Below are 27,296 nucleotides of genomic sequence, written 5' to 3' on the forward strand. Positions count from 1 at the left end.
TGTTCTGGAGTAGGAGGAGAAGAGGAGGAGATACGTGTAGTCCTGGCTGTAGCCAGATTAGCATTAGCAGCACGCAGCTAGGCGGAGGCGCAACAAGCTCCTTGAACGCCGAAATAAGTTCTCAGACGAGATTTTTCTCCCCACTTGGAATTAGCCTGATTGTTTTTTTAATGTTTACTATTCTGGAGTAACACCATAACCGGACATAGCGTGAAAAACTATGGTGAGTGACCCCTTTGGTTTCATTTGGACTCAAGTTGTTTTGTTTTTTCCAGGGTGTCCTGTAATCCAGTCTGCTCTGGTGATGTCTCCACCGAGCACCCGTCTTGGCTGCTAGCTCGAAGTACTGCTAACTAGCCTAGCATGCTAATGAAAATACGTTGGGAGAGCTCCCTGTGGTAGATGTGCATTTTGGTACAGTAGAGGCAGCAAATTCCGAAAATAACACTGTTGATTTTACACACCCACCATAGGTGAACAATAGTCGTTTAATAACAAAGTGTTTGAGAAAGAGCAAGAGCTAGCTGACATATCAGCTTGGTTAGCTTTTATCCAACTTTTCCAAAGCAATGTTTTAACTTCCAAAATTAACGTACAACTGTCACTGAATGTTTCTTCAAGCGCAAACAGTTCATTTGCATTGCTGAGCAGTATAAAGTATGTGATATTGATAAAAAACGACTTTCGGGGACATGCTAGGGGTGTCTACTGCTGAGGGAAACTAGTTAGCGAAAAAAAAAACAATCCCAATTAAAGCCACAAGTTAACGTCGTTCGCTAGCTTGTGCCGATGGCTAACGAAAAGTGTTTATCGCAGGTTTTCACTTGAGTTAACATTACTAGGCAGCGAGCGGGGGGTATTTATTCGGGTAGATGGTTAAAGTTAACGTTGCTTAAAGTTAGATATGTGCTACACCCATCATTGAACCGTGAGTCAGAAGTCGATCAAATGTTATTGACCAATCTTAGCACAAAAGCTAAAGTGGCGTCAGCTATTAATCGCATCACCTAAAGGCGGCACAGTGATTCACTTTTGCTTTTGCTAAAAGTATATCTTTGTTCCATTTGATTTGTTTCCTTATCTCGAATTAAAAGAATGTAATCCAAAAGCGATCTTTGGAATAAGTGCAAAAATGGATGTTCTTCTCAGATTGGGCGCTGTCTGCCTACAGCCGTCTTACTTGGTCTGCCTTATTGAAGATAGTGAATGGGGACTGATTTAACAGGTTTTTTTTTCTAATAGTGCGATCATATATATACGTTGGGATTTAAGCTCTTTAACATTGTTTCGCTGAAATCATTACTAACATTAGTCTGAGAAAGGGGCACGGCTTTGTCTATTGTCAGAACTAATCAGTCACACTGGTTGACAAATGCATCATCACCGTCCTCCTTCCGTCCCTGTCTCTATGGGACAGCTAGAGAGGACAAAGGACCATCACAAAGTGGTTTCTCCTTATGTTTCTTCCCTGGTGTTTTAAGGTTGATCTTTATTATACCTTGAGGAAATCATTCCATTTGAAGCTACAGTTTTCAGTCAGTCTTTACAGGGTCACAGAGCTGCATATAGGGTATGAATTATTAGTTTGTGGTAGGTGTGAAGTCACTAAGAGGAAGTGACCGTGTGGTTTAGAAACAGGCTAGATGACTTGATGTAGCACGCTCTGCATTGTCACACTGAAACACAGGTGCCTGGTTGCGCAAGGTTTTCTTTCACCAGATCAGCTTTAGTCCCTGTGTGACAAGGTGGACCTGTTCTGAGTGCTGCCTTCTCAATCCTTAATGCTAATCAAAGGTTACCTGGGTTTTGCCAAGTGGCACACACACACACAACACACACAAACTCACTCCCTTACTTGTTATTGCAGTTTATCTCCCGAAAATGTAAAAACGAGGGGTGTTTGGCCAGCTTTCTCACATTCGGCCAAACCTGCTTTAGCTTCCCAGAGTTTGTGATTCTGGAGTCACAAAATTAAATAGATTCTGTGCTTTCTAGTTCACTTACAGGATTGCTGAGGTTGTGTTTCAATCTGTAAAAAAAAAAAAAAAAAACTTTATTCAGCTGCTGGATTTGAAGTAAACATTGTAGAGCTGGGAAAATACCTTTTTTTTTTTTAATGTGATGCAATGCACCAGGAATCTGACAGATTCAGCTGTGACCTCGTAAGGTGAAGATGCCTTTGTTGTGAATTATAAGTCGGAATTTAACTTGCTAATAAGGTCAACTGTACCGGAGAGCATGTTCGTTTCTTTGAACAAAGATGTAAACTTCTTTCTGCAAGGTTTTTGGATCATTTTATTTAAAAATAAACGTGTCAGTCACTATCACTGTTATTTGGAAATTTCCTTTCAGTAACACAACACATCTATTGAAGAGAATTTTGTTATTGCATCAAAACCATTCAGCCTGAAACACATGTCATGATACCATGTCAGGCTGTTGGCCAGTTCCCTAATTTGGATGAACAAGACACAGACAATAGGGCAACATTTGCATAAAGCGGTCAAAACTGTCAGTATGAAAATTAGAGTTTTACTTTAGTGTGAAGTTACTAGGAATGTGACAATACACGCATCATACAAACGTAAACCAGATTTTAACAATGTTTTGTAAGAATCATTCTTTTTAAGAATCTTTGGGCACTTAGCAAATCAACTCATTATGATTTCGAAAACTTAGTAGGAAAATTCTAAATTAATTGATGACATTGAATTGACTTGCCATGCATTTGTAACTACCAATCTGACTTTTCTAATCTAAATCCTTCTTACCCATCTGCTGTTTTTCTGTTAGAAAAGTACGTCAAATACGTTGGAATATGCAACATGCTAGCTACTTTGCATCATATGTGCTCAGCCTGGGTGTTATGATATTCCTTGAAACCTGCTTTCCATGCATCATGTTGGGGATATTTTAGCTGCTTGTGATCCAGTTACTTTGTTTTGGCCTTGGGATTGGTGATTTAGTGAAGTATCTTCGAGGTGGGATGTTGTATGAAAATTAGGGATCATGTACCAATATTAATATTGCTATTATGGCCAATATTAGATATTTATCGATATTATATTTATTTTACTACCCTTTCAACACCTTGGAGAAAAAACAACCGCACCGCTGACTTTATTGCTGCTTCTCTGCTTCAGTTAAACCCCCACAGTCTGGCACTGTATCACACTATCACTGTCACAAACCAAAAACATACCACATGATGGGGATTAGCATTTATTGAATCATTTATCATTTATCGTGACACGTTTTAGTATAACCATTCTGATTTATTTTTGCTGTCATAAATTCCAATTAATGAGGTTTAAAACACCCCCAAAATATCTGTATTGCCGAGATTGTTATTTTTAGTGTTTTCTCCACAGTTTGTAGTATTAAATCAATATTATTTTAAAAAGATGACTAAAAGTAGTTACTGTGTGGTGTTTAGTGATAAAAAATAACACTACTTTTTGTGACTGATCTTCTAAAGAAGCATATTGCAAATTGATCTGTTTTTCAAGAGCTGTATTTGTGGGGCTATGATTGATTGCTATTGATGGGAATTCTGACTTTAAACTCAGAATTCTTTTTTTTCTTCTTTTTTTTTTCGGTGGCACTAATCCTCTTCCGTAGATTTTCTTCCGCAAAGATTTTGACTCTTGGCAATTATATATTTACCATAAATTCTCTTGGTGTAGTGCTTGTGTGCTTCAAAGTTTTGTTTGTCCACCTTTTTGGTGAGGTTCCTACTCCAGCTTTAATATAGTTTGGCTCAAGCGGTTTTCATGATAAACTTTGTAAAACTATGGTATTGAAATTTAAGCTTGCATTTTTATTTGAAGCTGTAATACTAACATTCAATCATCCATAATAGCACAAGTGTTTAGTATAGCTACAGTTTGGACGAGTATCAGATTATATCACTCTGAATCCAAATTCTCCAATATAAACATGCTTTTAGAATCACTGTGCTCCAGCATTTAGTCCAACCCAGCGTTTCTGCATCCCACAGGCAGACCCATTGGTTAACAATAAATGGGTCAGTTGTTCTCATACCTATTGTTGTTGACTGTTGTTCTCTTTTTGAGAAATATGACTTGATCAAGCCTTTTCTAACATTCTGCACTACAAAATAAATAATACAAGTATGACCGATTTGTGCTGATTATGTATCAGGTTAATATTGGGATTGGCCAGTACTCAAAGTTGCAATATTGGTATTTTATTGGAAGTGAAAATGTTGTATCGAGACAACCCTATCATAAAGGTGTCCAATAGAAAGATGTTTTGATGAAAATGTTTACAATATTTCTGCTAGAAATGGGTATGAATAATATTTATGCTGCAATCTCATTAACTGATAGTCTCATTAAATCCGCATACATTACAATTTTACATTTTACAGTTGCATCTTTTTCTCAGTCACGTTGTCATAACTTGCCTGTGTAGTTATACATTTTCTGAATTGAGCAAAACTGTTTAAAATGGAGTGTAATTCAGGTCTAAAACATGTATTAAATGCTAAATCTGTACAAAGTGATTGTTTCAGAAATGATCTTTGGTCTGAATGCGCGGACACACGGTTTAATATTTTGACTTTATGTGTCAGTATGCCAGTCATTTCTGGGGTAATTATTTGGGTTTTCATTCTGTAGCCAGAATAGTACCATATTTAACTTGCTCATCATGACTCATTAATGGGAGTTTTCTGAATTTTGGGCCGAAAAGGCTAGATTTAGGTAGGGAAAAAAATCAGGAACAATGGTGACTAGATTTTATAAGTAACCATATTTTAGGCATATTACTCATAAGAAATTCTCCTAACATGTCTATCAGTCTTTAGAAATATCTATGAATCGCAGGATGTGGGAGATCCATTTATCACCACACGCATTTCTAATACATTATCAGGTGGAAAAGAGGCAGCGTCTGACGTGGACAGTGATGTAGAATGAAAATCGCTGTTTGATCTGTAGATGATGATGGTGACGAGGCAACGCAGTTGGAGTGATTGTGTCATTTGCCTTGGTTTGGTTGTCGGATGAATCCAGAATGAGCGAACAGGAAGTGGGGATGTTTGGCCGCACACAATCTCAGATTTCTATGTTAAATTACCCTTTGACTTTCGATAGCGTACTAAAATGACAAAAATTGATGACAGAATCAGTCGTGTAACGATGTAGCTGACCTGCCCTCACTCATGAATATGCATTTCGACACGCACATCTTGTAGACCTTCTCTGACTCCAAAGCCGAGTCTGCTCGTATTGGGGGGGGGGTGGTGGGAGGCGGTGTTGTTCCGGGACGAGACGGGGGTGGGATGGACAAGACAGACTTTCCTCTCTTCCTCCTGTCAGCTTCGGGTGAATAGGTGATTATAGCAGCAGATGTGTCATTAGGTCTGAGCTGCATTCATGCGGATGCAGAGGGGGGGAGTGGCGGGTGATGAGGGATTTGGATTTTGGAGGGAGGGAGTGCTCCATAGGGATCACGTTTCGCCTGGCGTTAAGTACATTTATGGGATGTGCCAACTTGTTTTATTATCCCATAAAAAAAACATACACTCTTTGTTTCCTTTCCTGTGTCGGCTTCAGCTGTTTATCTGTGGCATGATTTGGCAGGAAGTCTGCGAAATGAGCACGGAGGCCAGCGCAAGTAGCCACTTGATGGTTTTTCAGAAAGAGCAATTTACATTATTAAGTCTAAGCACTCAATTTGCACAGAAATCAAAATCATTGTGAAAGCATAGGTGGGTGTGGCTTGTTTGCTCAATGCAGAGATCAGATTACAGAGTTGCATAAGTCATCACTGGTCTACCTACATGGCCGATGGAGAGGACACAGAAAACTTTTACATCGACTTAAACGAGATCAGCTGAGTCAGTAAGCATTATGCAGTTTCCAAATGAACCTCGTATTTCAGAGAATTGTTTTTCTATTCTTTCCACCTGACTGCAACACTTGTTAAAATGTAGACTCATTGCCCTACAGCACTGGGGTTCTCATGGTCTAGAGTTTTTATGTGAAACATGGAGGTGTAGCATACACAGTTTACTCTCACTTTCTATATTTGTCACAAAGTGCTATTTATAAGATCTCTTCTCTAATTTTTTTTTTGTCTGCCACCCACCGTGTGGTGGAAACACATGTTGTCATACAGTGGGGCTTTGCAGGATTAAAGAACATCTGTACTTTTGTTTACATTTGTATATCTGAGAATCAAAAGGGAAAGAAAAAATCTGCAAATTCTTCTGGAATTTGCAAGAGAATTTGCAGAATTTAGATCAGTAAAATTTAAATGTGTTAAAATGTTTAGTACATTCTATTAGATTGATAAATTAAGAGTTATTACTACTTAAATCTTTCTGTAATTGATCTACCAGACAATAATCAAAACCAATCAGTGGAAAATAAGCTAATTCCAGCCTTTGGCTACTTCTTTGCTCTCTTTGTTCTGGCAGCTAAATGGATTTTCTTCTGTGCTTTGTCTTTTTTTATTACCAGGTATTGAAAAATAGGTTTCACTTTGTCAAAGCAAGCTAAAGCTGCCATGTCTACTTTGCTTAGATTTCTTGTAGTAAACTTGAATAACAGTAACTTATGTAATTGTTATTAGTTTGGGAAAACTTTATATTTCCTTTCAGTTTTTTTTAAAAATAATTTCTTTTTTGTAAATATTTCCTTATAGTCACTGCTGTTAATGCGTGTCTTCCGAAGAGGTCAACGTTTACTGTTATTCAAGTCTCACAAATATTACAAAGTACTGAGTTCCTGCAGAACATTGCATAATTTTAAATTAATAAAACAAAATACCACTTCCCCACATTATGTTCAAATGAAGTCATAGTCACTTATTGTAGTTCTCTCAGCAATGCTATATTATGGATTCCGTCTCAAGACTTCAGTTTGGGTATTTTAATTGCTAATGGCATGTTTAAAATGAAACCAGAAGATACATTGGTGCAAAAAAAAGTATGCAAAAGCCTATCAATAATCTAAATCTACATATATCTGCACTATTTTTTGTTGTTTTGTTTTGGCATGTGTTCTGTTTTTTTATTTTTTTATTTTATTTACCTTGTTAGCTCTTCACGCACTATTATAAAACCTCCTTGGGTGGGTGAGCAAGTTCAAAATCCATAATTAGCTTAAATTGCTAGTAGTAGTTAGCCTGGGCACTGTGCACATCAATTAGCAAAGCTCACTGCTTGTTGCAGTTGCAACAGGAGTACAGGTAGGTTGCGCTTGGATGTTATTCCCAGGAGTTTTAACTCTGAGGTGAAATGAGCACAACATATTCAGGTTGTGTTCATGGGTCTCTGTTGTTCACTTTCTTTTCGTGTCTTTTATGGAGAGTCGACCGAAAATGGTCATTTTCGGTCGACTCTCATTTGCTTTACATACAGTTAATTTGTTCATAATTTCCTTGAAAAAATTTCAGTTAAACTGTGCTAAAGGCAGCCAAGGTATCTCCAGTGGTTCTCGTTCCAGAGTTTGTAACCCATGGGTTGTAAATATACTTTGTATACGGAGTTCAGGTGAACTTGGACAGGAGTTTTTTCCATATTTTAGTCAGTCAACTTCCTTCTCAGCCCACCCAGAGTGCAACTTCACCACCTCGTTTTCTCCAAGAGGTTTGAACACACAGAGCTAGCGCTCTAGACATTACTCATGTTCAGCTGCCTACCTTCTAATTTGCCATTGTGTCGAGTTACTGTAAACGCAAATGATAATGTGGAAGCTGAAACGCCATTCTTCTCACAACACTTGGGGCTCCGTGTCATCTGAAGTGGGCAGGCATGGAAAGTGCTTATCTGAAAGTATGAAACATGTTTGTCTAGTTTCAAAACGGAAGCCACTACAGCTGCCTGTATAAATGCAATTCAACACCATGTTATTGTTGAGGTGTGTAAATTAGGATCGCAGCAAGAACTTCTGGAGAGATGAGCACATAGTAATCGTTACGGTTTATACTTTTTTTTGTTGCTTTTTTTCCTCCCTCTTTACATTCATCTGCTGTGTGTGTTGTTTAGGTGATGGCGTGGTCTTGTGTACTGTCTGCACTGCGTGTGTGGAGATGGTTTTAACAGATGCTCTTCTGGAGGACTCAGGAACTCTCCACCGGCCTGAAGAAACCTCTTAAGCAAACGTGACACTTTACACAAAAGGATATACATCTATCGAGGACACACAGACACGTGGACTTTACAAACTTCTCCTTCATTCCCAACACTACTAGAGGACAAGCTCCTCTCCGTTGTTGTTTTTTTATATATATATATTATTTCTTCCTCTTTGTCGCAACCTCACCGCCACCATGCCAAGCACCATCCGCCGGCAGATGAAAAACATGGTCAACAATTACTCTGACGCTGAGAAGAAAGTCAGAGAGGCCACGTCCAACGACCCGTGGGGCCCGTCGTCTTCGCTCATGTCCGAGGTGGCCGACCTCACCTACAACGTGGTGGCCTTCAGCGAGATCATGAACATGATCTGGAAGCGGCTCAACGACCACGGGAAGAACTGGCGCCACGTCTACAAAGCCCTCACGCTGCTCGACTACCTGATAAAGACTGGCTCGGAGAGGGTGGCGCTGCAATGCAAGGAGAACATCTTCGCCATCCAGACCCTCAAGGACTTCCAGTACATTGACAAAGACGGCAAAGACCAGGGCATCAACGTTAGAGAGAAGAGCAAGCAGCTGGTGGTACTGCTGAAGGACGAAGAGCGCCTTAAAGGAGAGAGGTGAGAGTAATCACAAATTTATATAAAATTGACTTTTTTGAGCTGTGTAAACAGCTTAATGAAGAAACGTTCTGAATGTAGAGTGTGGGAAAGAGCAGGAGCTTCTTAAAGAGACAAAGGCCCAATTTCAAGAAGTTAAATTGCAAAGTCAGACTTCTTTGAAGCCATGTTTGATATTTTCAGCATTTTCTTTTAACAACTGAAAGTAACATAGTTACTTAATTGTGGTATAAGATGATATGATGTGGTTGAAAAACACGTAATACTGCTCCTTAAAGAAATGGTTTGTATTAATCGAGTCTGTATCTGCATTAATGCATTTATGTTTTGGTTGACATTAAATACTGAAACAGTTGTTAAGTCATTTACTCAATAGTGGAGATACATCAATCAGTCGGCCAGATATTGATCATTAATCACATCGAATCTAAGAATCTGACAGTTTTCGGTCTGTAAATTTGTCTTTGGTTGATTCATAAGGAGAATATTTTTTATTTTATCAGATAACATACTGCACACTGTTTTTTTTCTTTCTTTTATTTGTAATGTAGTTTCTGGGGAAAAAAGTAAATACATCAGAATGTTCCTCTCCAATCTGAAGCTGTCTGCTGCATAAACAAAACTCAGTGAAATCAACTGAAATGTTGACAAGTTTTTTACTTTCCAGTATTTATGCAGCGAGCATTCTTTTGAGTTATTTTTTTCTGTAGTGTTTAAACTGAGAAGATGAAATGGCAGGATGTCTTGAAGAAAACATTGCTTACATAATCCAGCAAATTACCAAACACCAAAGCCATGGGTTTAATGAAACTAAATTGTTGGACTTTGTGTTGGTGGGAAATATTTTAAGAATTAAGATTTTATAGCTGTGGAATGGCGAAAAAAAAAAGACACAAATTGCTGTTGCGTTTGAGAAAACTGCTTTGGCGAGATGTCATGCTGTTTTGAGATGATCTTCTGGTTTTCTGTGATTCTGGGTTTGTTTGCAGATTTCCTCTTAGTACAGTTTGATCCTGATCTCCAAAGACACAGTGTTCCTACACAGTCTGGAAATGTCAAATTTGATTTAAGTTTTTTCCGAGTTTGTGTAACTATTAAAAAGAAAGAAAAAGCAAAAATATTGCTTTCTCTTTCCATCATTTTATTTCCATTTGTCAATTTCTCTTTTTTTCATCCATCAGTACACTTATTGATTTAAAAAAATTTATATATTTTGTAAAAATTAATTTTTACATTTTTAGTCATCCTTCCACTTTTGTCCATACTTTTAAAATCCTTTGCATCTAATGAATCCCCGTGACTTCCTATTTTTTTTGCAAACTTTTCCATTAATCCACCAGTCTGTCCATTTTTTTATGTGTTTGTCCTTTTTTCTCCTTCTTCTGTGCAGTAAAACTACCTGTACTAATTCTGAATTTCTGAATTTACACTTTTGGAGATGGGCCAAAAAATCTTCTGAGAACTTTGCTTATTCTGAATCCATAACCCCGAAGACTAGCAGTCATGTTATTTCCTATTTCTCTACTTCCTCCTGCTCAGATTTGAACCTGCAGGGGTCAAAACGATATGAACGCTTCCTGTTTTTTGTCATGCTAGGTCTCAGGCTTTGAAGACTAAGGAGCGCATGGCCCAGGTGTCCACAGGGAGCACTCAGATGGGCTTCGGCCGAGGCTCGTCCCAGCCCAACCTCTCCACATCCTACAGCGAAGAGTACGGCAGGTCGGAGGGCTCCCCCGCCTCCTACCACGGCTGTAAGTATGTCAGACGTTACGGAGGCCCACGGGGTTCAGTCCCCCATGTTTAAACGCCAAATAAAGAAGGACTAAATCAGCTGTTGTCACAGTATATCAGGGAGCGCAACTTCTGCCTAAAACTCCGAGGTCATCCCTTCCCCTCCCCCCGCTCCATCTCTGCCCGGCCGTTCTGCACCAGGGCTGCATGCCTCAGCTCTTTTCCACTCCCCCACATACAAACAGAAGAGGAAGAAGATCACCACCCACCAAACTCCCTACCCCCCCAATCGCCTCCCTAAAATTATCTTTTATACACGACAGAGGAATCTGCTCGCGTTTTCAGCGATGCGCTCATTTCTCCCGAAACGGTGACAGCGCAGCAGGCATCACTGACGACTTATCATGTTAGAGAAACAGGCTAGTCTGTTCTAGTTTTAAAATAACAACAAAAAAGTCATGCACATTACTCTATAATGAGTCGAATGTCGTCCGGGGGGAAATATAATTAGTTCGAAAATGATCGCAAGGAAGAGGTCACAAATAATAAAAGAAAGAAAACATGAGTCACATTTGTGAAGTAGGTTACCACAGTGGAGATGAACTGAGAATGAAATGAAAGAGTGAACCCTGGCCTCTTTTCCTTTCACACTCTGACCTCCATTCCTTTGCACCCAGCAGGATGACTGTGTCTGCAGGGATGCCTGTTGGCTCTCTTCCGTCTGTGGCCTCGCACGGCGTTTTAACCTGCATGGTTTGGTTGTGATGCAGCCGTATGGAGGATTAGAAGTGTCGCCATTCAGTGCATCAGTAACTAACGTAGTAAATGTCTATGTATAATTTGTATAAAAGTGGAAATGTGTACATTAAATAACTGCATTTGCAAACAAGTATATGTTTAGTTTGGTAAATAGATATTGAAATAATTATTCATTATACATCAGAGCATAGATAATCAATTTCATCTACTTTGCTAATAAAAGTCACTGGGCAGGGTGAGCACTGCTACAAAGTGATTGGTCTGCAGTTTGTCTGCTCTGCATGTTAACCAATCACAGGGTCTGTTTGATCTCTTTTAATTTTTTGTGCAGAAAATTATTAAATAACTTACTTTACATGATTTTAACACAATAAGACTTCATAATTGTATTCATTTAGATCTTTAAATATTAACTTAATAACTGTACCACTTGATAATATTGAATACAATTTACTTTAAGTATCATGTATAGAGATAGTTTGTTGGATAGTGGTGTGTTCGGCGCTGTACGTATATGCTCGAAGCCCTGCTTTTTGGTCTAAATTCTTCTGCCCGTTATGATTAAAACTTCTGCAGCTGAGTCGTCAGCGGAGAACCAGTCGGAGTTCAGTCTGGCCGTGGTCGTGGGAGGTGACGTGGGATTTTTGGGATTCCAGTCAAACCTTCCGAGTATTGTTGTCCAGACGTGGCGTGAGTGAATGAGCAAACGAACGAATGAATGGCCATGCAGCTGTGACAGCAGATATTCAAGGTTTAGAAGTAAAGCTTCATGTAAACGCATGAATGTTACATTTCTGTGTTTGGTGGGTTTTAGTTTGTGTTCACTTTGGACACTGCCTCCCACCACAGCTACTAAATTCCTTATCTCCCGACGCAAGAGACGATGTGTCTGCGAATGTGATGGGATTTCCTTACTCTTCCCTTTGATTTTAAAATGCTGTCTACCATTACCAGTCCATAAATCCACCATGGGTGACACCAGGGTATTCTACTTTCTGAAAATGCAGCCTTCTATTCCAAGTTAGAGTTGCGTAGTCTTCAGGGAGTCTGAAGTTGGCAGGAAATGGCAGAAGAGTAGATGAGAATCAAAGTTTCAGACATTCTTGCCCCCCCCCCCCTCCGCATGTAGGCACAGCTGCATTTAAACAGTATGCCGTATATGGTCTATTCCCACAGCAGTGTGTTTTAGTTGGCATAGTGTTTTATAAGCCTTAGAAGTGTTGCATGTTGAAGTAGCGCCACCATGTTCCTTCTTTTTTGCTCACTTTAATAAACCCATGAGCTCAAATGTTTCTTTTGATAGAACTGAATCTTTCCGTCTTTATTCTCATGTATCTGACAGTTTGTGTCCCAATTGTGTTATTGTTGGGAGTTTTTAGCTATTTAAGGAAGACATGCAGCTGCTTTTGACTCTGACTCGGCTTTAATATGCTAAGGAAACATATCTCTGTTAAATACAAATGAAAATCCATTCCGGTCACTTTCCCTTATGACATGTAGTTTGTCAACAGACGGCCAGAATGAGGCAGAATGTGTGAATCTAAAGATGTGAACTGAATGTGACTTATTGAGTGAGTAGAGAAATGTTCACAATGTCAACTTCACGTTTATTAAGATTTCTTGCTAGTTAATCTGGTGTTGCGGTTTGAACTGGCTGATTTAAAGATAAAACACGAGATTTGAAAAAAAAATTTTATAAGCAAAAGTGCAGAAGAAGCTCTAACTCGGTGTTTCCCATCTCTTGGTACAGTTTAAGATCTAGTTCTTAAATTTCATTCATAAGCATCTTAAAAAATGTCTTCAGTTTTAAATTTGAGTTGCTGAAAACCTGCCAAAACCTTGAAAAACTGTGTGGAGGAAAACTAACTCTTCTCAAACCACTGAAAACATCATCACCATAGTGAAAAACAATAATGTCACAGTCGAAATAATGAGACATGGTGGTGGTAACCTAATGCTTTGAGGGTCACTAAATACTACTACATTTTTTTCTATCCATTATTGCCTGAAGGATAAAATGTGATGTAAATATATATATATATAAAAAAAAACTTGAATGCAGTTATGTTATTTAATAATTTTAAATATGTCCAATTTTGATAGATCCAGAGATCAAAGATCAGATCAGAGTTGAGTCAGTATGAGTCAGCAGACTCGTACAGAACCACTCAATGATGTCAGTACGTCATAATTGTTTCGATTCATGATTATAAGTATTATTTTGAGTTGTTCCCTAGGCGGTTTGTATGATTTGTTGTCAGCTGCGCTCTTCGACTGCCAGATCAATTTAATTATTGAGGTCAGCATCTCCATTTCCCTAAACAACGGAAAGATTTGACGTCAGGCGTTTTGTGCGTGTGCAGAGATCAGACTGACGTGTCTGAAGTGTCGTCACAGGCAGGTGGATGTCAGTCATATTGGGAGTGCTGGGTGTGAAGTTTGCCTCGTCGCACAGGGAAACTGTCACAACATATTTATGTCGGTGTTCCTTTGTTCGACTCGGTGTTTATGGGCGCAGCCTACGCACCAAACACAGTTCTGGTCATGATGGAAAGAGAACTGGGGAAGAAAACATTTTAAACGCCAACAAACCAACATCTTTCACACGAATCATAGAGGCCCTTATTTTTAAATTCGTGGCTTCCAACTGCAGCAAGTCAAAACTGGGCTTGGAGTAAATAGTGTAAGCTACCTTAATGGATGTGTGCCAGTTGTAGCACATTTTTCTGGCCAGACGGAGAGTGTGCCACGTGCAGCATTTGGCTGCCACATGGCCTGTCCTAATAAAAGTATGAGTGACCCTATCGCCTTTTAAAGGTTTTATAGACGTGCGATCACATGCTGTCGCACATCATCCAGTCACATCTCTTTTTGTTTTTTAACACTTTAAATCAAATGCTGCAATTAAGTTTATTTTGTCCCTAATGTTGTCACTGTCTGGGCACAAATTAGGCCTAAAGCCAGTTTGTTTTTCTGTTGTTTTTATTCTGTATGTTGGGCTGAAACGATTTGACAGTTGAAATCATCAACTAATTTAGTAAACGCTTGTTAGCTTTAGTATACAGACTAAAAAAAAAAGCCATTTGCTGAAAGGACATCACAGAGGAATATTTAAGTCAGAACTGTAAAAAAAAAAAAGTTTCTATGTAAACATGTTGTACCCACAGTATTACAGATACATGCTTTGCTGTAATAATCAAACATACACTACAGGAATTCCTTGTTATGTTTTAGGCAATAATAAAAAAAACAACAGTTTATTTGCGTCTTTTAATGTATTTGCAATATAGAACAAAAATCCTGAAATTATTAAATGAACATGCCTTTTTATTTTAAATCTGACTGATCATCAGAGTAATCGATAGAATAAATAATTAATTACAAAAAAAGCATTACTTGCAGTCCTATCTGCATTACTTGGTTTGTTACGTTCAGGTTAACAGAACAATGGAACTACCGTTTGGCACATTAAGGTGTTTAATAGTTATCTTCGATGCTGAATGTGTAGCAGACGGCGACCGTGACATTAATGCACACTCTGAATTTGTGTTTTAGCCACATCTCCCAATGCGGGCTCAGAGCTGGAGCAGGCCAGACCTCAGACCAGTGGAGAAGAGGAACTCCAGCTACAGCTTGCCTTGGCCATGAGCAGAGAAGCAGCCGAGCAGGTATGCACACATTGTCTCAAATACATGCTCTGACACGCCTCCATTCCTCCCTTATTGTGTGCCAAATCCCGACTTTAATCACTAACAGATATTAGTTAAAACAAGTAAATATGTACATGCTGTGGCTTGTGCATGGTATAAGATAGAAGTGTCTCAACTTTTTGTAACACGGGCCAAACTCCTCAGCAAGAGTACCTTCAAGCCAAAAAACTAAAAATGTTTTTTTTTTTAAAACTAAAATCATTAAGTTTTATTTAGTTTAACGTGCTTAACAGTAAAGGTAGTATGAGATGTTTTAATTAAGCAAATAAATAGGTCCTTTCGAAGGAAAAAGATGAGTCAGTCTTCATAAATACAAAACTGCAGAAGGTTTTGCTTGTTTTCCATATTACTTTACTGCTTTGAGCTTTATTGAAGAAATCTGGGAAAAAAAAAGTTTTCTCAGCAATATAAACATAATTTATGTCACTATCTTTTTTTTAACACTTACTGTACTCAGCAAAGTTCTACATAATGTAATTAAAAGCAGGTTTAGGTGTGCCAAGATCTATTTCAGAGATTAACTCAATGGAAAGATGTGTTCCTGTTTCCCATGGAGTTAAAGAGAAAACAGAAAACTCTGTTATTAATAGATGAATACTTTGTGTTAAATCTGACATTGTTATGAGAAGATTTTAATTCGTGGGGTATGCAGTTTGTCCGGCCTAATTAGGGCGAAAAAGTCTTCATCTGCATCAGCCACCTGCAATGATGGGACAAATTTATATCATTCAGAGTCCACAAATGGCCCCCCGGCCCCAGTTTGGACGCCTCTGGTTCAAGACGTACGCTGGCTGGTTAATTCAGACTCGGTGTGTGTTTAGGAGGAGCGCCTACGCAGAGGTGACGACCTGAGACTACAGATGGCCTTGGAGGAGAGTAAGAAAGAAGGTCCAGGCTCAGCAAAGCTCCCCAAGAAGAAGAAAGAGGTAAGACTCCCATGGAATCTCACTGCCTTGGTAACTCAGTTGTTACATTTACTCAAATATGCTCTTGAAACAGCTTTATCTGTCTCTGTGTTCTTTACTTTGCTGATGTCCGGCTGGTGATTTGTGCTGTACATGCCGAACAGAACCCAATTATTATTTCAGTGAATTTTTGTTTTTTCATCGTTTTTCCCAGCTTCCTAAACTCTTCTTTCTTCCTTCTTCTTTATTTGTAGCCACAGTCATCTTTGATGGATCTAATGGATGTCCCTGAGCCGGGTCCCAAGTCTGACCCCTGGGGAATGGGGGGCGGGGCTGGAGCCGGAGCTGCAGCTGCATCAGGAGACCCGTGGCAGCCTTATGGTAAACACACACACACACATTCTTACTGGGAAAGGTCCACATCCTTACTGTCATTCTGGAGAGGAACAGAGTAAAGTGGCTGTGTGTGTGTCTATGTGTGTGTGTGTGAAAGGCATCGCTGCTCTCCACCTGCAGCTCTCTGGACTGTGAGTCTTTGTTTAATCGGAATGCGGCTCGGCTGGCTCGGCAGCATTGCTGCTCTGGGAGCAGGGAGCGAGTTAGAGGAAGAGATTGTGAAGAAAGGGAGTGCAGGGCGTTTGTGATGCAGGAAGGGATTCTTGGGGAGATAAAAGTGTAACACTAGCTTCAGTCAAGCAACAGGGAGCAGGATATGTCCATTAAGCTCACACTAATAGGCCATGTTGGCTCCCCCTGTCTTGTTATGCTGCACACCCTGTTACAGTCAAATGTGCTTTTTTTTGTTTATTTTGCACATAACATCGTTGGGTTCTGGTACTTTTCTGCTGACAGCAGGTATATTGCTGCTTTTGAGGAGCCGGAGAATGTTTCCTTTTTAAAAATGGTCCTCATCGTTGGCTGCATTTACCGGATGGTAGCCATTTACCACTGTAACAAGACAGTATGGCTGAGCGACAAATCGGTTTTCATCAATTAATCCAATTTTTGGTTTTTGAAAATTTCATTTTTGGAAAATGTGGGTTTTTATATATTTATTATTATTAGTAGTAGTAGTACACTCCTTGGGTTTCTACAGTTCAGGGTGATGTCAGCATGCCTAAGGCAGAACTTCTTCTTTGACAAGAGTGTTTTAAAGTTCCTATTTATTTTAACTTTAAATAAAGTGCAACTCCATGATGGAATATTAGTCAGACTAAGATTTTCTTTAATTACCAGAATAAGGTTGTAATATTAGAACTCCAACATGGAAAAAATAATAATTAAAAAAATAATTAAAACATCTTGTGAAGTTATTATTTCATATAGGTTTTACAAATAATACTTAATAGAAATATCTTTTAACACATCAGCATTGCATTATCAGTAATATTACTTTGAAACAATTGTGCAAACAACCAAGTCAATGTTGATGAAAGAACCACACGAACTGAGCTGATCACACCAGATCCTAATAAATCATTTATTTTTGCTCACTGAAGGTTTGTTCTGATAAAGTTGCGTCTTTTGTTCTGGTAACATTATGACTTTTTTATAAATGTATATATGCATTTAGATTTTGGTCAACTTAAAAATATCCCACCTCCCTACCAGAGCTTGTTTATGCAGAGAGAAAAACATTTTTATTTTTACTCGCCCCTCTTCCCAGGCTCTGCCCCTCGGCCGTCGGTGCCACCCGACCCCTGGGCTGCTCCTGCATCTCTGCCTGCCATGAAGGCCAGCGACCCCTGGGCAAACTCCGCTCCGGCGTCCGACCCCTGGGGGTCTGGAGCTGGCCGCCCTAAAACCTCCAACACAGGTATGGTCTTTGTTTTTGTTTTTATTATTATTATTATTATTATTATTTCCACTTGTAAGCACACACATTTCATTCACCTAATAATCAAAAAGAAGCTTTTAATTTTAGTATTTAGTTAATCATCAACCATCTGTGAATATTAGAGAATCTCCCAGTAGACAGGTGACCTCTGAACTCATGAGCTGCACAGAAATAAACAGGATTACATCCACCTGCATGCTTTATGGGTTAATATATTATTCACTTACCTCCACACACATTTGTACTCGTAACGTCTCCATTCGTCTGTGTTCCGTTTCTGCTGTACACGTAATTTTTGTTCACTTGGTGAGTTGTTGTCGTCTTTTGTGTGTGTTACACGTGTTTGTGTGAATGGGTTTGTCTCCCTCCAGGTAACTTTGACCTGTTCAGTACATCCAATGGTACATCCAAGGAAGACTTCTCAGAGTTTGACAACCTGCGCTCTTCCTCCTCTGTCCCCACTGGTACTCACCCTGTCTTCGTCCATCTAATGACACGGAGTGTGTGTTTTTCTTTCCCTCGGTGTCTCAGAAAATGCCCCTCAGCAGACGTAGCCTCTCTGCGGGGGGGCACAGACACACTGTCTCGTCTTTCTATAAATGTACCAACGGACTTGAGCGAAGGCAGCGTTTGAAATTGACTTTACATGGCAAAAGACATTCTTTCTCTGGCTGCCTGGCTCAAGTCTGTTTGTTTTTTTTTTTTTTCATATCACTGTGACGCTTTTATTTATTTGTGTCCGTTGTTGGCCCCTCTGTCAGGCTAAATTATGGAAACCTGCTCAGATCTGTGATATTTCATGTAAATTGGAATCAAAATGAACAAATTTAAACTCAAACCAGGCTCTGAATGGATTTCCATCTAAGTGTTTTTTCTTAGTCTTTGAAGGGTGTGAAGGGATTTTGGTGGCTGGGTCTGAGCTTTAGCTCAACACTATAATAAACACCGAGGAAAAACGAAAAGAACCTGAAGAGAAGAAAACACCTTTCTTCGATAGATATTTTTCAGTACCGACTGAAATAAACATCAAAGTGCATTAGCAGTTCGCACACAAGCACTCTAAATCAGTTTGATCTCCTCATTTGAATTTGTGGAGACGGTGTCGAACTTCCTGCTGCGTGGCGGCGGTTTTTGTCTCTCACATTTCCTTGTGTTTGCAGGCATGTTGAGGTTGGATTAATGCACTAACGAACGTCTCCACTGCCGTCTGACTGTTGCCACCAATAACAGCCAGTCTGTCTGCCTCTGATATCCCTCATAATAGCATCATCTTTTATATATGCCATTGTGAATAGAAGTTCTTAAGTGCAGATGGAGACACTTGTTTGTGTGTAGTGGAGCAGAGGATTAATATGCAAGAAATATTTACACTAGAGAGATGCAAGTCCAGTGTTTTGCTCGCTCAATACAAAACCCTCTCATCAGTGAATTTAACTTCCTCCTTCCTCTCTCCGTTTCAGCCGACGCGGGCATTACATCCTCTCTCCCCTCCCAAGTCAGTCTGGCCAGTAGCGGCAGCCTGGACCTCTTCGACCCGCTGCCCACTTCCACTTTGATCTCCACAAACCCGACCAGAAAGACTCCGGAGTCCTTCCTGGGACCCAATGCAGCGCTGGTCAATCTGGACTCTCTGGTGACCAAACCGGCTCAGCCCGCGCCCATTGTTAACCCGTTCTTGGCTGCTACAGGTAGGAGTTCAGAGGATTTTTTTTTTTTTTCTGGAAACATACTGTGCCATGCTAAAACATTCATACATTCAGATTGAATATTTTCTAATTTTGTCTCGTTACGCCAACAAACGTGAAGTAAAAGCGACATAAATAATTGTCAATCAGAAATAGAAACACATGAAAGTAGTTGAATAATTGAAGTTTTTCTATTGTTCTACTATTATCTTGACTTTAATTGTACACCTAAAAACAAAAAGCAGGTATAAACAAGCCTCCCGTTCTGATATTTCTGCTGAACTGACCAACGGTTTGCTTCATCCAGGTGGCTCGGCTCCTGCACCCCTCGCCAACCCGTTCCAAATGACCCAGCCGGTTCCCCCCACTCTCAACCAGATGCGCGTCAGCCCGATGCCCTCCGGCTTCGGCAGCATGGCCGAGCCCATGCCGCTGGCCTCCGTGCCCGCTCAGCCCGTCGCCATGGTCCCCTTGGCAGGGATGGCCCCCATGGGCCACGGGATGCCCGGCACGGGCGGCGGCGTGGGCGCAGGGATCCCACCCGCCATGTCGATGCCTCAACCGTTGATGAGCATGCCCCCCCAGGCCGGGTCACAACCCGCCGGAACCACCAACCCCTTCCTCTTGTGAAAGGAGGACACACTTTCTCCTTCACTTGCTCCTCGACACGAACAAGAAGATATTTTATCCCGTTTATCCATTTAAAAGCCACTCCCAGCCAGGTGCCCGACTAAAATACTTCCTGACTCTTTTCTGCTCCTGTCCTGCTCAGCTACAAGCTGCCTAGTCTTGTGAGTTCCAGGCTGATCCTAATATGATGCTGGCGACCACACAGGTCTTTGCACCTGTCTACGGACTTCAGAGTTTCTGCCAGGGTGGGACTGGACCCAGTTTCTCCTTCCATTCTTCCTCTTGTTCACCCTTTGGACTGCTCTTTTCCTCTTTTTGTGATGGGGTGACCGGAGAGTCAGCCTGTACTAATTCCAGCATCTTATCTCTTCTCTAGAACTAATCTTTTATAAGCTCTATCCGCTCTAGTGTGTCTGTGTGTATCTGTGTGTGAGCGAGTGCACATCTCAGTGGTTTTACACTGTGTATATCCCAGTGAGTTTTCCTCAAACACACTGGATTAAGGATGAGAGATGTGTTTATACTCCCTGCGTGTATGTTGTGTGTATTACAAAGCAGGAATTTTGCACAATTTTTGCTTTTTTTTGTTGTTGTTTTTTTTTTTTTTTTTTTTTTCAGTGACTGTTGGACTCACCGTTACACCTTAGCTCACAGAGTAAGTCTGATTAAAACAAACGACAAGGCACACCCGTACACTGCCTCGGCTGTTGGTACTAACTCAGTCCGAACCCTTCGTCTTCACTTTGGATCTTCTTTTTTTCCTGACCTGAACCTTGACCACGAGGGGGTCACGAAATTAAAAATGAACACTCCACTTAGAGGAAATGGAACTGCTCTTTTCAGTCCTAAAGAGAGGCCAGGAAAGATGTTTTCCACGTGCGTATGTGCTCGTACGCAGTCCTGCTGTTACCGCTCAGATACTAACAGCCACACATCAGAGCGTTTTTCTACTGCGTCTCCTACCCGGTCAGCGATTTTAGAAGAGAAAGACAAACTGTGTCAGTATTTTCCGAGTCGAACAAGCGGATGCAGGTGAGTATCGTGGAACAATTTTTTTTCATTATTTTCATTCTTTTGAATTTTCTAGGGTTAAAAGGGATGAGGGACAGTGTGTGTTTAGCTTCCAAGTGTACTTTACTCAAGTTTTTTTCTATTTTCACCTTCTGTTAGAATTTGCAACCTAAAACAAAGGGCAGTTTAGTTAACTTATTAACTAACTAACTTGGTTTGTGGTGAAGAGGTCTCAGCCTTGAGAAGAACCTTCACCTCCAACAGGACTTTTCGGTTTTATAGGTAATCTCTTAGATCATCACCCAGTCCTGTCTCACACACAGACACACACGCATGCGCGCGCACAGGACTATTGATAGCACAGGGGAATCCCATAGCAAACAACAATGTAAACAGTTGGTTGTTACTATTTTTTTTGTTACTAAAAAAAGCTGTGTTTTAGTAGTTTCTTCATTTTCATTCTGGTTTTGTTGCCGTGCCGCCCTATGGGTTGGTCATGTTACTCCTAGAAGCACAACTGTTACCGAAGTCATAGCGACTGATTTTTTTTTTTTTTTTTGTGACAGTAAGGTCACACTTAGTTAGCATTACGTTTTTATTTTATTTTTTTTGCTATTGTTTATTAAAGGTTATGATTTAAGAGGCTCTTTGATGAGACAGGTTCATAACTCTGTGCTAATTTACGCCTTTGTCAAGTGTTTATGTAATTAAATAGTGTTACTTTTGGCTGATTATATATAGATTTCCAGAAAGCAAGTTTGAGCTTCCCTGTCTCTTCTGCTGGTAAAGAAAAGTGGGTTGATGAATTGTGGCTTAAAATTAAATGCACAGGTTTTGTAGACTTTCCCCATTCCTTTTTTAAAGGGACAGTTCCTTTTGCTGTGAAGTTCTGTTTAGTAATTTATAGCAATAGCTTCCTATCCTGTAATAGACAGATGCTGTTTCACAGGGAGCTTGCACAAAAAGGAAGAAAGCCTGGCAGCTAGTCAAAGAAAACCTACTCTGATTTTAGTCATTTCAAACAAATATTCATATCCAGAATATGTTAACTGAGCATGTATCCATGCTAGAGTTGCAGCTGCTGTATCAGTCCACCTGATCACGGGTCTGCACCTCTGAAAAATGTAACAAAATCCAAAAGTGTATGCCCTTCTTGCCTGACGAGTACAAGTGGAGGGATACACCCGGCAGCCATTTTAACTTCAACATAGACATGTTGCATTGAATATGGTATGACTGGAGTACTACCTGGAGGGGTGGCATATTTAATTTTAAGCATTTGGCAAGTATTGGTAACAGGGTGGAACAAAGATAAGTTTGGAAAAATATTTGAGTTTCCCAACTTCGTTCCTTATTCTAATTACATGAAATAGTTCTTAATCACAAAGATTCCCCATTGGGTTGTTTCATGATTTGCACAATTTGTGGTAAATGTTTTGCATTCAGCTGTCCGGGCAAATCCAAAGATTTGACCCTGGAAATTTTCAAGCGAAATATTAATAGGACCCCATGAGCTTAAACCCTTTGAATTTAACTTAACTTCAAGTTACTAAAATTAGTTGCTGTCCAGTTTCCAGTTTGAAGATTTCGTCTCTGTTCTATAAACCCACTGTGACATTTTCATCCATCTGCTACAGGTTATGGATCTATTACTGATGACTTCACAGTCCTAAACTTCAGAATGTTCAAATATTCCCTTTAAGTCTGTGGGGTGTTCAAACTTTTTTTTTTTTTGCTTACTTCCATTTGGATTGGGTTGTCGCCTCCTTGTGGTATGACGTGGCTTCACTGCAGATCTTTGGATACTTCCACCGAACGCAGACCTCCCCATTTCTCTCAGGCAAAACAAAAAAAAGAAAAAAAAAAAGAGGAGCTGCTCCAAGTGTATATGATATGGGACATTCTTGACATGGCTATGATGGTGTTTGTGCTCGGACTCTTGAACGAACGGGTGTGAAACATACTTGTAAACCAGCAAATGTTTTAATCTCTAGAAAACATTATGCAAGCTTAGTGAGGGTAGGGAGAGAAGAGGGACTGGGGTTGCTAATAAAGTCTTTACTGAAATATTGAAATATTAATAACCAAATTTCATCACTGTGGTTCAGTGAAAGCGTGACCCATGCAGTGAGCGCCTCCGAGTCATGTACTAAATATGTTTTGTTTTTTATGTTTTGTTCCTCTCCAGAGAACTAACTGACTTCATGAACTGTCTTGTCTTCATATGCATAAACTGACTCCTTTTATTCCCTTCTCCTGTCTGACTAGTTACCCTTTTCTTAGTAATGGGAGCAGACTTCTGTCTTTTTTTTTTGTTTTTGGATTTGTGCTCTACCTGTTGGCATTATAACTGTATAATATAATTTATCATTTGTACTATTGTAACATACTGTTCTTCTGTATACCTTATTATTCTGTGTAATGGGTTTTTGTAGGAAAAAAAAAACAAGTGGTATTTTAACGGCCTCTAAACAAGCAAGCGCAGCTGACCGAACCCTGTTTGGATGAGGACGACTGTAGCTGCATTGGTTCAAAAATAAAATGTATTTCACTTCAGCTCCGCAGCCTTCATTGTCTTTTCTTGATTTTGATGATCGAAAAGTAAATCAAAATTAATCGGGTCTTTGGATGGACTAAACGACACCAATGGTTGGATTAGAATTTATTTTGAAAATGCTTAAAAAAAAGTGCAACCGTACAATACAGAATATATCTAGAACTACCAAACATCAAGTTGTTTATATTTCTGGACTGCATTGCTTGGTTTTACACCAATGTTTCTTAAAGGTTTTTGTTAAATATAAAATGTTTTAACTTCAGTTTAGGACATTTTATATGTTAAATGTAAGACCTAAGTCAATTAAGGAAAGTTAGACATTCATTTAACTTACTTGATACCAGAAGATGCTTTTACACCCTGGCTATTTAAAACCATTCCGTAGATGCACATTCTAGGAAATGTGTCCAATGTTAAGCCAAATCTAATTAAACACACTCTGCTCTGTGACAAAGGAGCTATTAGTAAATAACAGATCTCATAACTCAAACTCATTAGCCAGGGTTTTAAATCTGACAACTGAAAGTAGGCAGAGAACTCCCACTAAAAGATGGATTCAATGAACAAATTTTACAGCTTTAAATTAAGGAGCTAGTATCAAAAATCTGGAAGTATTTAACACTTTTTTTTTTAAAAAAAAAGATAAAATCTGAAACTTTCCTAATCGTGATGATCTGACATTTAGAATATCCAGTGAATAAATGGACTTAACATTTTCAGCTTTCAAATTTATCTGAAGTCTTTCCACACAATGACGCCATGGGTTGCAAGCGAACTTGTCCACGTCTCGAGAATTAAAACTACATGTTAAGCTGAAAATACAAACGTTCAGCATGGGGCTTTGACATTTTATAACCAATATTCACATTTTGTGTAGATCCAACAAGGCAACGGACCTCTCCCTTAACATCACAGCCTCCTGCGGCGAGGAATGCAACACCAACATTGTCTGAGGCTTTTACCAAGCCCCTCCACTCCACAGATATCACTCTGTAGGCAACTTTGAGAAGCAATCAGAATGCACAGCTCTGGTTTTGAGCTGGGGTCTCAAAACCAGACTCCCCGAGTTTCCAGTGTTTGGACTCCAATCCGGGCTGGAGTTCAGTCACAATGACAACTGATATGTAGTGACTCCAGTTAGCTTTCATGTTACTTCACGTACTATTGTGCATCTCCTGACTGACTGGAAGTGGCGGACTGGACAGTTGACGAGTTCATCGGTCCCATGTCGTAGCCCATCCTCTTCATGTCTTTGGTCATTATGTGGAAGGAGACGGTGACGAAGCCCTGAGATCGAACCCTCGTCACTAAAACGGAAAAGAAGATTCAAACATTGGATGGATACTAATGCTTCCTCTCGTTTTTACTACTCAGCTGAAGCTGTGGAAACTACAGCTGCTCGGCTCATTAAAGAACGGTAAGCATGACGAACCTTCTCGGCCTTCCCCATGTGCCACCACTTTGGGGTCGGTGTACTCGGGTCGTCGTCCTAGCAACCAGCTGAGTGAGGGTGGAAAAGTACTTAAGTTTCAGAAAAAAAAACTTGGCTTGTAGTACCACAAACATAACAGCTGCAATGCTTTCATATAGTTCATCAAAGTATTCTCCAAAAGTATTTATACCCTTTGAACTTTTTCACATTTTGTTAACGTAACTCGTAACAACTCACCCTGTGAACTTCTGAAGTCTCCATGTGGGCTCGGGAACAAACATCGGGATGGTTCTTATGTGTCTGAAGAAACGGAACTGATTATTCTCTTTTATTTCAAAGAAGCAACTACAAAGTTAATATCTCAGATTCCTTAAATAACATAGACAATGTTCACCATGCTTTAAGCAGCACTAGGGTAGATGATAGTTATACTTACTGTCCAGGTGTGAAAGGAATGTGCGTTGCTCCATAACCCCTGACCACATCGTTGCCAAAAACGTCCGGTCCGTACACGCTCACCACGAGCTGAGGCCCTGGAACATTTACAGGAAGTTGCACATCTGTAGTAGCAGGTATGTTCCTGTCAGCGACCTTTTCAGTCAATATGCTACTGGCTACCCACTTCCCCCATTTACACCCTTTGGGCGTAGATGAAGGCCCTAAGCATGCTCTCAAATTAGTGGCTTAAAATGTATTTTTACTCTGTGTATGTAATTATGTGGTTTTAACTACACCTTTATAGTTTATTTGGGTTTTTGTTTCAGTAAGATAACTGTATATTCTATGTAAAAAAAAATTATAACTTGTAATCCAACTGGCCAAATAATTGTTTCTATAGTGCAGAAATGTTGAGGATGATTTCTAGAAATCAGAAAGTGTCAGTGTGAAAGACTTACATCCAGAAGGATTTGTACTCTTGAATGTTGTCTCCAAAGGGAAGTTCCATATTAACTTGTGAGACTGGGAGCTTTTAGAGGTGATCTGAGTGATGCCTTCCTCCAAACCCTTAAAGAACACACACACACACACCACCTATTTGTTAACACCAGACTTTTACAAACTACTCTGTCCTATTCGATGTGCAATGTTTTACTACTGCTTTTTCTAATGAGCAACAATGAAGATATTAGGCAAGAAAATGCTTAAAATGTTACAAATCACTTACTGTGGTGGGAGCCCAGTCATGGCCGTAGACGTAACAATATTTACAGTATAAATGGTCATAATCTGGAAACTGGAATAAAAGGGAGGGAAAGCAACTTAATTTTAAGAACAGGAAAAACGCTCAGGAGAACGACGGAAAGAGAAATAAAGCAAAGAATTACCGCTTAAATACAGTACACTGCTGCTGCTAATGCTAATTCTAGCTGCTAAGCTAAAGCAATAAAACAACCACTCACGTTCGCTCCCTCAATTTGTCCGTTCACCGTAAGAAGAAACACGGAAGAATTGCTTGCTGTTTCCATCGTGTGTTTTAGTTAAGTTTTCTATAATTAATGTTGAAATTAAACCTGTTGATAACCATAACGCTTGACGCGCCCTAGCTCGTTGCTAAGGCAACGTTTGTGTTTCCCTACGGCTATTAGGTTGGATCAAACTGAACGAGAGCACAACGATTAAAATGTAAAATGACAAAACTATCCACAAGAGAGCGGTGTTGTCCCAAAACTAAATCCAACAAAACTACAGTAGTCGTCACGGGGACAGTTTTAGCTTAAAGACGACATTTCCAACATAAATCAGTAACAGAAAAAATTTTTGCAATGCGGCAATTAAAACGTGAGAATATTAGTACTATAGAGGAAAAGGTCTATATATATATATATGTCTACTTTTCCTTTTTCGTTTTTGTTAGAATAAAAGCATGATTGTTGTAAAGCTTGCTAATATTTTCAGTTGCTCATTAGAATGGTTACATTTGTGTGAAACCTATATTTTTAAGCAGTCTTTTGAGGGCAGCACAGCTTACGTGAAAACCCTTGCTCTTTAGGCTCTGAAAGTTCAGCTCTGAATAATTTATAAATATTTTAGCGCAGTACAAGTAGGAGTGTGCAAATCCTCCTTTTTAAACCATGCAGCAATTTTTTTTTCATTTGTTTGCCAAACAGCTTGGACATGTGTCATGTCATCCCATATTTAAAGTGGCATATTTTTTTTTTATTATTGTCTCTTGCTCTAATTCGCTTGTGTCCCAACTTGCTCTTGAGGACGCAGTGCCGGCCAAAAATGCAGGAATGGATATGCATTGATGAATCAAGTCAAAATCACAAGACACAGCATGAAATATATAGAACTCATTCAAAGCAC

At 39.7% G+C, this 27,296-nt stretch overlaps 2 protein-coding genes across 3 annotated transcripts; one reads left to right on the forward strand and one right to left on the reverse strand.

Annotated features, from left to right (window-relative positions):
* Nucleotides 1–23,556, forward strand: epn2 (epsin 2). Of its 2 annotated transcripts, XM_023348893.1 has the most exons (10): nt 1–223; nt 8,021–8,732; nt 10,329–10,483; nt 14,778–14,890; nt 15,754–15,858; nt 16,092–16,218; nt 17,504–17,653; nt 18,046–18,138; nt 19,135–19,362; nt 19,667–23,556. In XM_023348893.1, the coding sequence occupies exons 2-10, from the start codon at nt 8,305–8,307 to the stop codon at nt 19,987–19,989; spliced, it is 1,722 nt and encodes a 573-aa protein (XP_023204661.1). In that variant the 5' UTR covers nt 1–223; nt 8,021–8,304; the 3' UTR covers nt 19,990–23,556. The 2 variants fall into 2 exon arrangements, with proteins under 2 accessions (XP_023204661.1, XP_023204662.1); XM_023348894.1 differs by lacking the exon at nt 18,046–18,138 and having other exon boundaries at nt 2–223.
* Nucleotides 23,557–23,655: 99 nt separating this feature from the next.
* b9d1 (B9 domain containing 1) lies at nt 23,656–26,563 on the reverse strand. The gene is made up of 7 exons (XM_005809161.3): nt 26,390–26,563; nt 26,155–26,223; nt 25,886–25,994; nt 25,426–25,522; nt 25,227–25,289; nt 24,990–25,057; nt 23,656–24,864 (listed from the first exon to the last, which is right to left on the reverse strand). Exons 1-7 carry the CDS (start codon nt 26,453–26,455, stop codon nt 24,719–24,721), a joined length of 618 nt encoding a protein of 205 aa, XP_005809218.1. The 5' UTR covers nt 26,456–26,563; the 3' UTR covers nt 23,656–24,718.
* Between the last annotated feature and the right edge of the window lie 733 nt (nt 26,564–27,296).

Source organism: Xiphophorus maculatus, chromosome 16, assembly GCF_002775205.1.
Source record: "Xiphophorus maculatus strain JP 163 A chromosome 16, X_maculatus-5.0-male, whole genome shotgun sequence".
Taxonomy (NCBI): Eukaryota; Metazoa; Chordata; class Actinopteri; order Cyprinodontiformes; family Poeciliidae; genus Xiphophorus; species Xiphophorus maculatus.

Coding starts and splice junctions, on each gene's coding strand:
- b9d1 (XM_005809161.3), bottom strand. CDS start 26,455: ATGGAAACAGCAAGCAATTCTTCCGTGTTTCTTCTTACGGTGAACGGA. Junction 26,224..26,389: donor GACAAATTGAGGGAGCGAAC/GTGAGTGGTTGT, acceptor CTTTTATTCCAG/TTTCCAGATTATGACCATTT. Junction 24,865..24,989: donor ACATGGGGAAGGCCGAGAAG/GTTCGTCATGCT, acceptor TTTCCGTTTTAG/TGACGAGGGTTCGATCTCAG.
- epn2 (XM_023348893.1), top strand. CDS start 8,305: ATGCCAAGCACCATCCGCCGGCAGATGAAAAACATGGTCAACAATTAC. Junction 10,484..14,777: donor CCCCGCCTCCTACCACGGCT/GTAAGTATGTCA, acceptor TTTGTGTTTTAG/CCACATCTCCCAATGCGGGC. Junction 19,363..19,666: donor CCCGTTCTTGGCTGCTACAG/GTAGGAGTTCAG, acceptor TGCTTCATCCAG/GTGGCTCGGCTCCTGCACCC.